Source organism: Simochromis diagramma, unplaced genomic scaffold, assembly GCF_900408965.1.
Source record: "Simochromis diagramma unplaced genomic scaffold, fSimDia1.1 OVJJ01000646.1, whole genome shotgun sequence".
Lineage (NCBI taxonomy): Eukaryota > Metazoa > Chordata > Actinopteri > Cichliformes > Cichlidae > Simochromis > Simochromis diagramma.
In genome coordinates this window covers 5,469,762-5,486,730 of record NW_024387279.1, presented here as the reverse complement: position 1 = coordinate 5,486,730, position 16,969 = coordinate 5,469,762, and the positions used below count along the sequence as shown (strand labels likewise).

Genomic DNA, 16,969 nt, shown 5'->3' with positions numbered 1-16,969 from the left:
AGGGAATAAGAGACGGCAAATCAAAAAGAAAACTGAAACTTCACACAAAAACATGCTCAGGTCTGCTTATTCCTTTGGCTTGTGAAGAATCTCCTGTAATCACTCAGAATCTCTGTTTGAATGAATATTCAGTCTTTGAAGTTACAACTTGTGACCAAACACCAGACAGAGTTTTCCCTACCCCTAAATTTAGAAATGAAAGCCTCGTGACAGCCCAGACTGATCTGGGATTGTAATCATTTGGGGAAGAAGGTCAAATCTGGAGATCTCAGGCATAATAACTTTTTATGTCCACATCCTTGTTGGTTAAAACAAAAGGGTGTATTTAATGCATTTTAAATGAAGATCAATATTTATTACGCTGGTTTGTTTTGGTTTTTTTTCCCCACTTTTTTGTCCTTTTTACTCACTACATTCAATTGTTTGTAGGCATTAAACTGAGATATGCTTCAGGGTGATTACTTCATACTTTGTAGTGCCAAAATCTACACTTTAGGCACAAGAGACACGACAGCTTTAGAGCTGAAAATCAATTAAATCAGCAGAGCACTGAATTTCTGTAGGTGCTTATATGCTTACATATTGTACATATAGTTGTACATATAGTACATATATTATACATATAGTTGTACATATAGTATTGTACATATAGTACATATATTATACATATAGTTGTGAACACGGGGTTAAGTAAATGCATGATGGATGATGGACTTTGGTTGACATAACAAAACCTAACCATAACCCATGTCAGAAACTGATAGGGCATGAATGGAGCATCACTCTGAAGACACTTTTTGCTAAAAACAAAAGAGAAGAAAAAAAAAAACTGTTTGGAAACACATTTAAATCCAATCAGCGTCGGCAAACGGTGACTCTAAAAGAAGGATGGCACACAGAAAATACCGATGTTAAGGAATGAATAACACCATCTGTAGTTTCAGTATCGAAATGAATGGCCTCAGTTTTTAAATTCTGGCTAAGATTGGATCTCAATTTGGTTTTGTAAAAACATAAATGCTTCTAGATGCCTTGTAGCATTTGTTGTGTAGTTCTGGTTTTGTGGGGTGGGGGCGTGTGTATCAATCACAAAGTCCGCTCTCGTCTTAACCCTCTCCAGGCAGACGTTGCAGATTTGCAACAGTTAAGAGCTAACAACCTGATTACCCCACATACATATTTTATGAGTTGTTTTTACTCAGAAGTACCACTGCAGGACTTGGTTGTGCATTAGCAACAAAAAACGTAATTTGAGCCTGAGAGGGTTAAAGTTGTGACCACTGCTGTCTGGCTGTATCAAAATGCAGAGGTCCGTTTCAGAAAATGGGTTTAGTGAAACTGAGAGATGACGGATCCACTGGGTTTTTTGTTTCAGACAGAGCTAAGTAAAACTCTGGGTTACTCATCAGTTATTAATGGAGTCTGAATCCACCTGTTCCTTGGCAGGTTTTCTTCAACAAACACAGAGTTTCTTTGCGATGTCTTCCCTTTTCCTAGTCTGAAGCAGCTGTGTGAAAGTTGATTGGTTTCCTCATTGATACAAAAACTTTAACACCAAGTGCATGTCTTTATAAACATCAAGCTGTTACCACAGAATTGCTTTAAAATGACAGCTTTTATGAAGAATCGGCCACCAATTTGATGACAAATGCTGCTGACCAATTTTTAGCTGTGAATACAACCTTTAAATCTTCCTTCTTTATATCTCTGCAGATATCACTGAATCATACACCAGAGCTTACTTTACTGATAACCGTTTAGATAAAACATGTCTGTGAGAAGACAATGATCAGTCATCAGTGTCATTTGTCATGTGAGCACATGTGAAACAGCCTTATCACAGTTAGCAAGTCATGTTGTGTGTGAGTGAAGGACACCGTGGTGCAGTCTTCCACTTTAATAGGGAAACTTTATGATTTCAGTCATGTGTTCTGATAGCATTTCATGTTCAACTACGTTCACACTTATACATACAGTCATTTTGATCAATAAATAATAGCATAATAGCGCTTGGTGTTGAACTAAACACTAAATACTAAAATTCACTATGACTGGCATTGATGCAGTAGTTTGCACTTTCTCTGCGCAAGAAGCAGCAAGAAGGCTCCTGGGTGAAATTTCGTGGCATGTTTTCCCTGTGCTGCGTGGGACCTCTCTGGGTACTGCCTCCCACAGTCTACAGACATTCATGTTCAGTTCATTTGTGATTGTAAATTGACCTTAAAAAATGGTTTGTACTGTAAAGCATTATGAGTTCGCTTTTACATTTAAAACTTCATTTAAAACAGATTACTGCTTGGACAAATATTTATCAGTTGTAAAGCAAGACATCTGCCATTTGAAATCTTGCTGTATGTGTCCCTGACGTGATTCTGGCTTTTTAAGGTGGTCACAGTATTAATAGTCTGGGTGAATCTATCACATACCATAATTACCAGACGTCACGCAAAGAGAGAAAAAAAAGACCTCAGAGGAAAAGAAGTGCAAAATCAATATTTTATGACACCACTGCAGTTCAAGATCCAGCTCTTCAACCGGGATTACATTCTCTTCACAGCTGTAGCGATGCTCACACCTCCCCAACTTTGGTTAGGGAGGTGTGAGGCTACACCCAAACCACAAGCACGGGAACATACAGCATTCTGTAAGGTCCTTTAAAGCTACGCACTCATAATTCCTTTAACTGTGGCAATCTGATCAAGTACTGGCTGCAACTGTGGAAATGAATATTAAAAAGGTCTAAACATAGAGCATTTCGTAAAGGATGTGAAAATTGGGACGCAAATCAACAAGCCAGACACCCCTCATACATCTCTCAACAGCACCCAGATCTCAAATAGATTTTAGTTTTTTTGTGTTTATTTCAGATTAAAAGACAGAAAATAAGCAAATGTGACATTATGTAATTTTTTGAGACATTGGACAGCTAAAGGTATTTAATTGTTGCTGCACATATCCACATTCCCTGGTAGATGCTAATATAACTAAGAGTTGCTAACATTAATCAGATTTCTGCTAACACTAGTTTTTCACTTCTAACATCTTTGACTCCAGCACACACAACGCCTTTTTTAATTGCTCTGGGCCAGTCATATACTGGTAATGGAAACTTGGTGAAGGAAAAAATAAACTATTGCATTTCTCTCCAAATATCAAAAAGATTCCTGCTATAACTTTACAGGCTAATCTACACTTTTTAGATCAGTTTCCCTCGGGTGGTCGAGGACTACTTTCTGTGAGCTGGAAGGTCTAAATATGCTGAGGTGTTGCGATACACCTGATCATAAAATGAAGAAATTGAAGAGTAAACACTCTGTTTCTTTCCTGTTCTTTTTAACCAGGTCTCTGATAACACACGTTGCACTCTCTGCATCCCGCCCCACCCCTGATCTCAGCAGTAATGCTTGTGTCACTCACTCCCATTTCCTGTGTTGTAGTAGTCACACTCATTGTGTTAACCACAGTGCACGCGCACACACACACACACGCACACGCACGCACACACACACACACACGCACCAATCAGGGCATAAGCAATCTGTTATTCTCAAGTGTTAAAGTTGTAAGTTGTAAGACGAAGGGTCTGTCATGGTGTCCACATGTGTAATCTTCAGCTCAGGCACGAGAATATAAGCAGCCATGAACTGAGACATGCTAACAGGATGTTCACATAAAACAAAACTCTGTTTATCTATGAAGCTGTAGATTTCTCATAATGCTGCTTCAAATTGACCTACACAGCAAAGCTTATCTCACATTTCACCTCGGACAATTCTGCTACAGCACACCACCTCTACTGCTGGGTGTTCGACCATAAGCAGCTCCGAGGATCGAGTCGATGAATCGTTTCTACTGTTAGTAGCCATACACTATGAATCAGATGGCAGTACCTACACAGAATAGTTACAATATTTGTTCTGTGTTTAAGAATATTATAGCATGATCTCAGCTGCAGAATGACTTTTTGTTTGTGTGTTTTAAACTCTGATCCAAAAGAAAACTGACAGAAGTCATCTTAACAGGGCAATGGCAATGACTGGGTATCATACACAGAGAAAGACTGAGAGTGACTGACCTCCACGGATGCCTTCCAGAGGGTAGAAGAAGGCCACGAGGAGGTTCATGAGCACAGCCAGGTTGAAGGAGATGCTGCTCCAGAATGACATGTTCCTGGAGCACCAGTACAGGATGGGCTGGGCTAGAGGACGGCATAGTGAAGCACATTAACACAGATGGCTATGCTAAAGCACTCAGATGGAGTGCGTACATGTTTGTACTCCAAAAACTGTCCAGTGTTTCAGACCAACCAAGTTTCACTTTCAATACCTTTGAGTCAAAGCTGAAAAAAAAGATTTTTACAGATAACCAACTTTTCACCAACCCTAAATTACATGAACTGCTTGAACTCTCTCTGTCGCTGTCGACAAACACTGAGCATGGCAACTATAAAACTGGTGCCATTAATAGTTTCTTTCGTAAAGCCAATTCCAGCTACTCCCTTGTCACAAGTGGCAACCACAGCGAGCAGCTCTGCTTCTTTGGTTTAGAAGAACCAAAACTCGCTGAGTGAATACTCTGGATATTTGATTTGGTTAGTAAATTTGGTGTGAAACACAGTCAAACAAGTCAGAATGCGAGTGTGTACATTTACTGCTAACATAACCACCTAAACAGAATAATCTGGGACACCTCAAATCCATTTAAGTACTCAAAAATCACACACATTTCACATTTGAAAAAGGAAAAAAATACCCTCGAAAAAGCCCAAACAAACTTGGGACTCTGTGGAAAATGTAAACAAAAGAATGCAACAATCTGCAAATCATTTAAACAATAAGCATCTGAATAGAATTTCAAATTATGATTCATCAGACCACAGGACATTTTTCACTTCTGCTCAGACCATCCCGAATTACCTAAGGCACACAGCAGACACTAGTGTTTTGCTCCGTTTATTTTATTTGATGTTGTTGCACGGTAGTATGAACATTTGGAATTTTTGGATGCTGAATGTTTTCTGAAGCATCGCCGAGGCTTTCAAGTGATTTACACCTGTAGGTTTTCACACTGTCCCTTGTTTTCAGGGATTTCTCTGGATTCTCAACATTTTTATGATTTACCATAGATGATGAAATCTGGAAATTCTCCTCAGTTTTCCAAATCATTATAACCTCTGTGCACTGCTGCATTTAGTGACCCAGTAATTTACTGACAATCTGCTCATCAACCAAACTACTTCCACACATAGACATACTATTTCAAAGTTGGTGAATCCTTTTAAATTTTCCGTATTTCTGCTTTATATGTCCTATCACTGAAGTTTAGGATCGGAGTTATTTTGAAGGTGAAATCAGAGTCACATGTTTCAGTCAGGTGTGGGTGGGGGCTCGGTTTTATTCAACGAATGGGGATTTATCAAAGTCTGACTTTCATACATTTAGGGAAGTGATTCACAGCACGAAAAGGAAAAGAAGTGCGTTTGCAAAACCTAACTTAAAAGTCTGAGCACCAGACTTTGTGTAAAAAGAAGAAAAGGTCATATGCAAGGTCACAACTGAACTGCAAGTAACATCCGAGCAATTAAAGGCGACGCATCGGCCTATGTTCATGTTAATGAATGCACCAAAAACAATAGTGTGAGTGTGTGTGTGTGTGTGTGTGTGCATGTGTGTGTGTGTGAGCGTAAACAGATCAAGGGGAAAGCCACTGATCTTCAAAAACAACACTGCTACTGGTTTGACAAATAAGACCTTGCACAGAACCTTTGTTATAAACGAGAATCTTTGCGTTTGGAAAAAGGACAGCACGACATCTCAGCAGCCGAACTTTATATGTGAAGCATGGTGATGTCAGCGTCCTGTTTTGGGCCGGGTTTTGCTCAATCGAAGCACAGGTTAACAAATAGCTTCTTAGTCTTAACACTTAATATGTGGTTTGTGCTAAAACGTTGAAGTTGAAATAATAATGCAAATTATTTTGCTGTTGATTCTTTTTGTTTATTTTCCATTTCAGACAGCGACAGAGTTTTTTTTGGAAACAGGGTTTCACACTAAACGCTTTTCCTCTTTTATTTGAGTAAAAACAACTTGCACGCACATATTTGGCCGCACACTCACACAGACACAGCATATTAGACCTTGGTCAGGAGATCAGTATCGTGGCTAATGCTATTTTGAGGTCGGCTATTCATTAGAAAAGAAGAACCGCGGGTGGGGACTTTTGGCAACAGAAGTCACTATATTGATGACAAGCGGTTAACACCAGTGGAACAGCACAGTCTCCAGCTGTGCTGATTCATTCACATAGGAAAGAGGCTGGTCTCTTCATTTTTTTTTTTCCACATTATAGGCTAACGCTGTCTCTTCTGGCCTGACCGTATGACGAACCACAACCTTTTCTTTAACCAGCAAAGACAAACAAAAGCAAAAACTGGCAGAGTCAGGTAGGCAGTCGGAAGGAACCGGACCTGACCTTAAAGGGAAAGTCAAAGTAGTGCTCTTGAGTGCATAACTAAAATAACTTAAGATTAATGAACAACAAAAGATTAAAGTGAAAATGACATCAGGGCTGAGTTTTTAATGCTTTGCCTTTGTGTCCTGTTCCTGCTTTCATTTAGCCCAGCTTTGATTGATGTCAATGTGAGAATAACCTTACAGCTGGTATGCAGGTAAAGTACATCAAACCATTAATCCCATTATGTTGGGAAGTTGAGGCTTTTAGTTTCCAGAAAAACAAAATACAGGAACCTGAACATTGTAATATCACAGCAGTATACTTTTGTTTTTATCGAGATTAGAAGATGTAATGTGATAATATCACAACATTGGGAGCTATATGCTGTATGCTTTGCTACTAATATTTATTATTAACAAACCAACTCATTGATTACAGTGCAATTTAAATATAAGCAGCTTATAAAAGTTTACATGCTCTCTCGACTTTCATCTCTCCAGGGTTCAGCATTTTGGCAGCCTCTTTCAGACGTGGACCCTCGTCACAACAGGTCTCTATGGGTCAACTTTATTCTGCTACCAAGAAAGAACCGTTCTTGCAAAACTTTGAACCAAACTCATTTTTGAGTTTTTGTGTTCTGTTCGTGCGAAGTAGGTCCGATTTACTCTGATGCAACAGATCTTGTAATGCTGCTGCAGCTAATCTCTGACAGATCAGTGGTTAGCACAATTCAAAGTTGAGACCTGTCTGAGGGTACAATATAGCTGTGAGGTTCTGTCTGCTGATAAAACATTTGAAAAACGCCCATAAATGCTGTGGTAGTTGAGGCCTTTATATTCTTTATTGGGATATGTGTTTTTGTAATAATGTTATATGTGGAGGACACATTTGGAGTAATCCTACTAGAGAGAGGGAGGGAAACTTTGTGCTCACCTTTTGCTTATCCCTCATGCCAATATGTAAAACATAACCTGTATGCAGTGTATGTGTCAGAAAGGGGCTTGGGGCCTGGAGGGATGCAAGAAGAAAGAGCGTAAACCAGGCACTAGTTCATAAAGAGTTGAGGAGAAAGACGCACAGGGAACGGTGTTTGTGTTACCAGTAGCCTCTTGAGTACCTCGCAGCTTCTTCTGCCAATTCATCTCATTGAAGAGATCCTCAGAGCGCAGGAAGAAGTCATTGATCTTGCTACCTTGCTCATCTCGCTCTGTGGTGTAGTATACACGCAGCTTGGACTCTTGAGTGAGGAACTCGCAGATGTTGGGCACAGGGAAGACGATCTGCTCCATCGTGCGATCCAGCCGCACAATCTGGACACCAAACAGAGCAGCAGTCACCGATCAAAACATCTGTGACTGCAGCAGGTAAAAAATTCCTTATTCTTTTCTTATATGAAAACAGTTTGTATCCTTAAAGAAGTCAAGATTATTGTAGTTATAGTAAAAAGAAACTGAAAACTAAAACAATACTGTGGAAAAAAAAAAGATTTTATGAGCTAAACAAAATAAATAAAAAACAGTTTTATTTATTAGTTTGGCAAAATCTATCGTAACTTGACTGACGAGGCTTTGATGGATAAGTTTATTGAGACTAAAACAAAAAAAAAAAACTAAAACACTGAAGCTAATAAAAATTAAAGTAAATCTAAACATTTTCAAACAATATGAACTAAACTGAAACAAGCAAACCCACTCTGGAAACTCGCTGAAGCTGAACTGAACTAAAAGCAAAAAGTAAAAATAGTGGTTATATTTTTTAAAATGAAAAATATAACCACCATGACACCTCTGATTCAAATGGACTGCCTGGCATAAACTGCTCTTTAGAGGAAAAAAACAAAAACGGGGTTGTTTTCTTTCCAAAAGCAGCTCATGAACTGAACCAACAACTTGAGCTTGGAATACTGCCAGCAATCTGCATTCCTCTTACTCATCAAGTGCGCCAAACATGCCAAAGGTACTCGTCATTCTGTCACACGACACAAAGAAACACAAAAACAAGCCAAGAAAAAAAAGTATCACATGCTTCAAGTCAATAGTTAGGCCAAAACATGTCACAGTCCCCTTAAACCAACACTGGCATCTTGCAACAGAGATGTTAGATAGAGTTCATCCAGAAATAAAACTGTGGGAAAATGATGAATTGAAAATAAAATACAAGACAGACGGCAGCAGGTGAACATTAGCGGAGTTTATTTACGACATGGAGCCAAACACTGACCTCAATCTGAGCGGTGTGTTTAGCATAGAACTCCAGGGCCTCGTCGCCCTCGCCATATGTCCCTCCTGGCTTTAACATAGCTTGCAGCTCCTTGTTGTGGCGGGCTAACTGAAAACAGATGATTGACAGACACTCGTCACAAGTGTTACTTCCAGCATGTCAAAAAGGTTGGGCAACACTGCTTGTATTTAAGTTAACTCTACATGATACTTTTCCTTTGTTTGAATGCGTCAGCTTTCATTCCCCAGCAAGGTTGCAGGGTGGGGCTGTTTAGCCCCATGATTACCGTCATTCCACTAATTGATTGTATAAACAGGCCCTCTGTTACCAAGCAGCCCACAGCCTGAAAGCTTTCAAAGAGGAAATGATTATAAAATGAAAAGTATCATGTGTTTTCAGGAGTTACTGGAAATCCACTGGTCTTATTTGCTCATGGTGTGTTCCCCTATCCACACCTATTTTATAGCGGCTTACTTGATGTGCCAAGATGTAGATGTTATGACCAACATTGCGTGGAGACGCGGAGTGCTCCTCCTCTCCATCCTCACCCTCCTGCGGCTCCTCAACCTCTATCTCTCCCTGCATGTAGGCCTTTTTGATCACCTCCACCTGCAGAAAAAGATGACTGTCATAACAGCACCTGCTTGTTACTATGCAACTGTTTGCACTGCACACATACCAGCTCTTTAGGTCTCATGTTATACAGTATCCTCTCGGCATTCTCGCTGTCATGGCGACTCTCCATAATTGCAAGAAGCAGCTTGGAGGCATTATTCTGGGTAAAAGATGACAAGAGACAGATTGGCTTTTTTACCTGATTGTCAGCATTCCAGACTTCCAGAGACAGTAAATCAAATGCAAGTGTTCTTTCACGCTTTACTTATGCAATTTGTGATGGAGCACAGGAAAAACCCGTGCTGGCCAGCCCTGATTTTGGGTAGCTGATTCTACTTTCAGCTATTGTCAGTGAAACTGCAATTCCATGAATTTGAATGTTGTATCTAAAGCTTTTGACACTGTAATGACACAACTACCACATTACTTCTCCTACAGACATGTAACACCTGCATAATCAAATCAAATAACACCTTTTAGATGGATTACTAAAAGTATCACACCACTTCAGAACACTCACTTTGAGTTCCAACACCAGATCCATCCTCTTCTTGCCAAGGGGGTTGATGTCATTCAGGATGAGAGCAATGATGATGTCAATGCCATTGCACTCATGTGTGGCAATGCAGTTCTAAGGAGCAAAGAAAAAGAAACGGCAAAACACAAGCTTGACAGTAGTTCTGGGTTAAAAATAATGTTTAATCTCTGCTGTTGGTGTTTTTCATGATATAATCAGTAAAACCAGCAGGACAGCAGGCCAATTGTTTTTTCTTTAGCAGTAATAAGATAAGAGTCTGATCCATTTTCCTGTAAGTCAAGCTCTTCTCTTTTTTCTGCATCTATTATTTGTACTTATGCACACTTACAAATCGTTAGCTTCATAGCATAAGTGCCTAAGTCATTTTTTTGTGTTTTCGGAAAACAAGAAAAAGGATGATGCAGCAGTGGTAGGGGAGTAAAGTTAGGCAAAAATCTCAATTTGACCAAAAAATGACTTAGGCACTTATGCTATGAAGCTAACGAAATAAAGATTTTAATAAGTGCGAGATGGACGAATTGGAGGGTTTTATGTCTGAAATGGCAAATTTGATAGTGCATCACAAATTCATGTAATGTGACAGCTGTCACAAACCTACAGCCAGTTATAAGGTGCCGACTTCAAAGACAACATTAACCGGGTCTCTCAACAGATTATGTATTCACTAACAAAGTGGAATTACAAGAAGAGGAAACAACAGTAAGTTATCCAAGAAATCTGGAACCATCTATCAGGTGGTATCTAGAAAACAACCAGCACCATTCTGAAGGCGAGAGTGGCAACATTATTTACATCTCATATGTTCTTTGAAGGAATTCTCACTCTAATTTCAGGGACTGTAAATTTCACGCAGTGTTATAAAACACTCAATTAAGTTTCTTAATCTTTATTTAACCAGGAAGTGAAACTACTGAGATTAAGAATCACTTTTCTGAGAGCGTCATGGGCAGAGGGTACGATCAACATCCTGGAGAAAACAGGTGGGATGACAAAAAAAGGGCATAAAAAACAAACAAACAAAAACAAAACAACTTTGTTCCAGATTTCATTTGAAGCCAGATTGCCCTCAGGTTTTTATTCCCGGCACGGTAAGGTAGTGACGAGGCAGGTCACATATCATAAATACTGGCCAAGTTTCGGAGGCTTCACACTCATAAATCACACGAGCTGTCAAACATGTACCACACCTCAGAACTGAACAATAAGTGTGGAAGCCAAATGGTTTGGAGTGACTTGATACAATTTTACAAACAGAACATGCAAAGCACAAATAGAAAGAATTCCAGCACTTGTTCCCGTTTATTCTCTCTTTGTGAACAAAACGCTGTATTTAGTCTGGCAATGCCCCTCTGGCACAGTGTAAAGGAACTGGAATCAATTCAAACAGAGACTGTATTTAGCCAGTTGCTTGTTTAGTCATGCCAGTTTCACACTTGTTATAAAAATGACCTCACAGCGGCAGGAACAGAGGATGCCGCCATCATGTGAGAAGACTACTAACCTATGCCAAAGAACAAACAGAGGCGTCCTACCCGGAGTAGGCTGGTGTTAGCGTGCTTAGGAAAGACAAGAGCCTGACACATTCCTGACTACAGAGAACTCAAACAAAACTAGCATCACGATCAAAGCCAGTCATTGATTTGATAGCTACAGAATATAAAAAGCTCATCTTGCACACAGGTGTACAGTGTGTTACCTGGTTCTCGTGGCAGGGGCCTTGGCAGTATTCAGTAAGGCTCTCCACGGTCTGGTTGATAAGTCCTACATTCTTCTCATTGATGTAAAGTCCCAGAAGCCCCAGTCCTCCTGTGGTGCTGCCACAGATGCAGTCCAAGAACTGAAGAGTCTCACACACCAGATTATAGTTGTTCTTGTTATTCTGGTTGCGTAGAAAATTCTACAGAAGGACAACATGAAAATAAACACTCAACATGGAATCTTTCTTTACTTGGACTCATCTCATCAAAAACTTTAAAAGCCCCTGTAGGGAAACATAAACACTTTGTTAACAGTTAGTCACAAAATTAAAATATATGTGATGTAGCATGAGGTAAAACCAAGAGACTTAATATGAGATGATTCACGAGAGTGTCAGAATCTACAGAGATGGTTGGCAGAAGAGAAATTCCTCTACTTAGGTAATCTAAACCATTTTCTCTTTCTCGCTGACGTAAGAACTAAATATAAAAAGTCGTGATGGCTTTTCCAAACCTACTGTATACGGCAGCAAGACAATTACTGCAGTGACGTCTTTGGAAAGAACACAAACATCTCAGTGAACTGATCATCTGTGCAGCGAGGCTAGTGGTAAATCAATATCTGGCTCCTACACAGGTTCAGAATGGGAGAGACAGCACAGAGCCAACCAGCATTTAATGAAGGCCTGTCCCAGTTTGGAGTGCAAGAATCAGTGCAAGCAGGAAGTTTTCTGTCTGGGCTGCCAGAGCTAGCCACTACCAAACACGAACACACTCATCATAGTGAAACCAGACCAGCACATACAAGACTGTGTCAGGAAGTTCTGCAACTGGTGCCTATTTTCAACAGTTTCATTTCTGTATAAGATGGTGTGATGACTGAAATTCAGAACACGGGACAGAAAAAGTTAACCCTGCTCCCATCAGCCCATGGCAGCCTATATATTATATGTATATATATTCAAGGATTCAAGGAGCTTTATTGTCATTCGCATCATGTTAAGATGAGGTGGAACGAAATTATGTACACACGGTCGAGCGAAAAGAACCAAAATAATGAAGAAACAGATTTTTTTTTAAAGTAATAAATACATATATATATATATATATATATTTTAAACAAATAGAATAACAAGTAATAAAATAATATAATAAGTAGAGTGAAACAACCCGAGTACCAGTATGGAGAATGGTATAAATACTTTAGCAGCAAAGGGCATGATGACCAGCACTGATAAAGTGACAGTGTCAGTAAGTGTCGTATATATAAATAAAGGACTTATAATCACAAGCTGGTCTGATGATGGCTGACCTGCAGCTCTCTGTTGTGGTTCTCACACAGCAGCTGCATGAGGCGCAAGATGGGCTGCATGATAGTGATGGTAACGCTCATCTCGCCCTCTTCCTGGCTCTTATCAGCAGTTGGGACAGGAGAGCCATCAGCTGCAGCTTGGTGCTCTTCGGCTTCGGCCTCACGACGATAAGTTGTGTAAGCCTTCTTGGTGACCGCAGAGGCCTCAACTAGCTGCTCCTTCACTTCCTCAGTCACCATCGCCACTACCGGCATATCTTTCACTAACCACAGGTAAAGAAGAGGCAGTCAAACACCACAGACCATTGGACAAGACAACGGTTACAATGACTGTTCACTTGACAAGTTAAGAATTTATGTACTGATCCTTGCTGTCATTTACACATACAGAGATATGTAGAAATGATACATGTGATAAATAATCATTTTGTACACGGGTATAATTAATAATGAAGAAACGGATTTACTGCCTCGTACGAAAAATGCAGCAGAGGTTTGCTTTTCCAGTTTTTCATAGTGTCATATGTGACTTATTTGACAATGCAGTCAAACACTTCCTTCTCTAGCCTATTGTTATGTTGGTAACGCCAACACTTGTCCGCTGACCTTTCTTGCGTGCCGGTGTGTCTTTGTCTGGTGGTTCCTCGTCCTTTTTCTTGCTGCCCAGGTCACTGGTATTGACAGTCACAGTGGCTTTGATCTCCTGCTGGGCCAGCTTCATCCGCTCATAAAACACTTTAAAGAATTTCTCAGACTTGTTGTCTCCCGTTAAACGATGGAAAAATGACCTCTGGGGTGGAGACACAAAAGAAAGAAATTAAATAATACGAGTCGCTCAGACAATATCCTTATAGGTTTTTAATTACCTTATAGTGTTTACATAAAAATCGGCATTTACACCAATATTTTAAACGCATTTTAATCTCTTATTGGCATTTCTTATCATTGTCTCTGCTAATTGTTCTGCAGCGCTTTTAGCCAGAGGTTTAGTGAGAATTAGTTATATAATCCTGCTCTCACAGTGCCAGGAATCACCTGATTTTACACTATCTGCTCTCTGCCCCTTATCAGGACTTGCTTCTGGCACCCAGAGTACTCAGATGGGTCTTAACATGCACAAGTATATGACCAAGAGCAGAAACGAAGACGAGCTCTGGGATTAGCATGCAGCCACATTTAAAAACATGCACACACCAAAAGAAGCAACTACACAACCTGTCCTGCAACCTGTACTTCACACGAGCGTACATGTAAGCAGGAAAATGCACACAGCTGTATAAACGTGTTCATAGAGTAGGGCTCACTCGTGCTGAGTGCATTTGTTTAACGGCAAAAAAGCAATTACTTTTTGCTTTTATAAGCATTCAAACATGAAACACGAGACGTTTTCCTCAAAAACTTCTTACTCATACTGGAGCAAAGGAAATATTCTGCGACCTACAGCTACACAAAGGCCAATCTGGCTTGAAAGCCCTGTTACATGGAGCTGTTGTTTTTCTGCAACAGGCTCATATGTTATGTCCCATTTTCCTCTCAACAATCCCTCCTTACATAAGACCTGTAATCAGCTGAGTGGTTACAGTGAGGGCACAGAGCGCCAACACTGTTACATCAGCCGCAGAGGGCGAGCAGTGAGGGAGAAAGAAAATGGGAGCGGGAGAGGAAGAGAGGAAAACCCTGCCCTACTTTTCACTGCCAGAGCGGCACGAAGTGAGTGTGTGGTGTGAGAGGGAGGTGGAGAAAGGGTCCGAAAGTGGGAGGTGGGGTTGATGCAAGCAGGAGTTATCACGTACTGAGATTCTGGGGCAGCTTTCAAAGTCTGTTACATAAGACTCTCTCCAGGTTTAGCTAAACTCAGTTAAGTTTGAGGAAAAAGGAGCAAAGCATAGAAACAGTACAACATCAGCAGTGCATTACGCTGCATGAGATAAGCAACATATGCGCAGGAAATCAAGACAACTGTTGAGACATCTTTCTGCAAAAATCACCTGACTCAAATCCCAAGAGGAGCAGAGCACTCAGTGTATTAAGTTGTTTCCCTCCCTTCCTTTATGCAACAGTTTCTTTTTCAAGCCGTTAACATCGTGTTGTTGACGAGGGTCATTCACTGATAGTGATCTGATTAAAAGTCAGACTTATGCAAGCAGGCAGACTTCTCCCAACAACAGCTCCAGGACAGCAGCTTTACAAGATAACTATATTAAACAGAACTCATGACTGCGGCCATAAAAACTCAATTTTTCCACTAATGTGAAGAAAAGTATTTTGTCAACACTTGCTTGTTATTTTTACTGAACAGCAAGCAGCAGCTGTTTTCCTGTCTGCACACAGTCAGGGTTGGACACCTGTGACATGTTAAAAACATTAAAAACTGTCAAAAGACAGCATAAGTTGCTTACTCACACTCCTTTGTTAGATATTTCCAATTTTTTAGAAGTTAAAGGCTGTTTTGCTAAGCAACTCTACAGCTCTGTAGCTGACAGGAAGATGCACTTATTAAATCAGCATTGTTAGATGTCAATTCACTCAATAAGTGAGTCCAATTTCCTTCAATATGACAGGATCTCAAGCCTAACTCGGACAATCATTTATACACATGTTGCAGGCTAAATTAGCAACACTAATAAGGATACACCTAGACAATGAAATGGGTTTGTATAAAGACTTAAATCCTTTCTTACACTTGTACTGCAACACTTTGGCATGGATCGCATCTTTATTGCTGGATTGTAGGACCTCATAAACAATAAGCTTTAGATCTGGTTATCGGTGCTGAGTAGCTACAGCTTGTTGGAGGTGGAGCAAACAGTAAATTAGGTGGGTGTGAACTCAAGTTTTGTCTTATCTGTGTACTTGGGAAGCAGTCAGAGAGTAAGAGTACAGGTCCAACCACATGCTAACTGCCACATTGTGGCTTACTTCCTAGCAGAGAGAGAGCAGAGCTAGCTATCGTGTGCCACGATGAGATAGAATTGAAAGATTTTAACTTTTTAAAAAAAAGTCCCGGTTACAACTTTTATAACCCTTTGAAGAATGTGCCTAGCTGCAGCTTCTTTGCTGACTGCTGAGTCATTCTGTAGAGAAAACTGCCATCACCTAGTGAGTCTCTGCTTTGCCATCTGAGGCAGTTTAAACGTCTCCCACTAAAGAGCCAATAAGCCTCCTGGAAGCAGTTTTGATCCTGCTGCTTTAGGTTGACTTGAAATCTTCCTCCTATCTTACAGAATCAATAGGACAGCACAGCAGGCCCTCCTGTCTGATTATTCTGCACTTCTACTTTTCCCTCCATTTCCCGTCAGCTGCTACCCCAGCTTCTGGCATCAACACGAGCCGGTTATGTAAGGCCTGTTTATACCACCAGCTCTCCCTTTCTTTTTATCCATCTCCCGCCTTTGCAGCCTGACACCTTGGTGAGTGACAAAGCCATCTCTGTGCTTATTGGAGGGCTTCAGTTGCGTACTCTGCCACCGCCCAGCTGGTATCCACAGAGATCTGCTCTTTGAAGCTATAACAAGACTGCCAGATAGCAGGTTTAAATCAAAGCAATCTACACGTGATTGCGTTTTCTCAGAAATCTGCACGAGCAACCATACACACAGTCTAAAAATGTATGCAGTGACTTCAGCAAGTAATGATTGAAAGAAAAAGGTACACATGGCAGGACTGAAATAATTGGACCTTCATAAACTATAAACTGGGATCTAAACAGTAATTTCCTTGCCCACGCCGCAGTTAAACGAGAGCTGGTATGCTGAGGGCACCGATGCCTGGAAACTCACTTTGCAGAATCTTTTTAAAGCTTTCCAAGAGGTAGCTGTGAAGTGAAACTGAACCGAGAAGAGGCGGGAGGGGGTAAATCACACTTGGAGGGGGCTGAGGGCAGCGGTGTGCCACAACAAGCCTATTGAGTAAGAGCAGTCGCACCTGTTCGTGCCTGTGACAGTTAGGGATCTGAGGTCCTGATGACAGCGATCACAAGATGGATGGTGGGCTCGGAGAAGCAGAGACTTTACACTTCGTCTCTTACATAACACATAGGCACACACTCCCACAAACTCTAAGGCTGTTTATCAAATAAGCTTTATAGTCTCTAAGTATAACCTGCAGTATGGCTGCGTGCATGTGTTCATGAAG

At 40.6% G+C, this 16,969-nt stretch overlaps 1 protein-coding gene across 11 annotated transcripts in view; it reads right to left on the bottom strand.

Moving 5' to 3' along the window:
* itpr1b (inositol 1,4,5-trisphosphate receptor, type 1b) overlaps positions 1-16,969 on the bottom strand; it is an 80,042-nt gene that overhangs the window by 14,249 nt on the left and 48,824 nt on the right. For 7 of the 11 annotated variants that reach the window (XM_040003351.1, XM_040003353.1, XM_040003357.1 and 4 more), the window contains 9 exons: positions 13,442-13,625; positions 12,836-13,098; positions 11,523-11,723; positions 9,809-9,919; positions 9,353-9,448; positions 9,148-9,282; positions 8,674-8,781; positions 7,532-7,763; positions 4,076-4,198 (listed from right to left, as the gene is read on the bottom strand). In XM_040003351.1, the coding sequence (XP_039859285.1) occupies positions 4,076-4,198; positions 7,532-7,763; positions 8,674-8,781; positions 9,148-9,282; positions 9,353-9,448; positions 9,809-9,919; positions 11,523-11,723; positions 12,836-13,098; positions 13,442-13,625 (1,453 nt within the window). The remainder of the gene's footprint in view (positions 1-4,075; positions 4,199-7,531; positions 7,764-8,673; positions 8,782-9,147; positions 9,283-9,352; positions 9,449-9,808; positions 9,920-11,522; positions 11,724-12,835; positions 13,099-13,441; positions 13,626-16,969) is intronic. The other 4 variants (XM_040003354.1, XM_040003360.1, XM_040003356.1 and 1 more) reach the window with 1 other exon arrangement.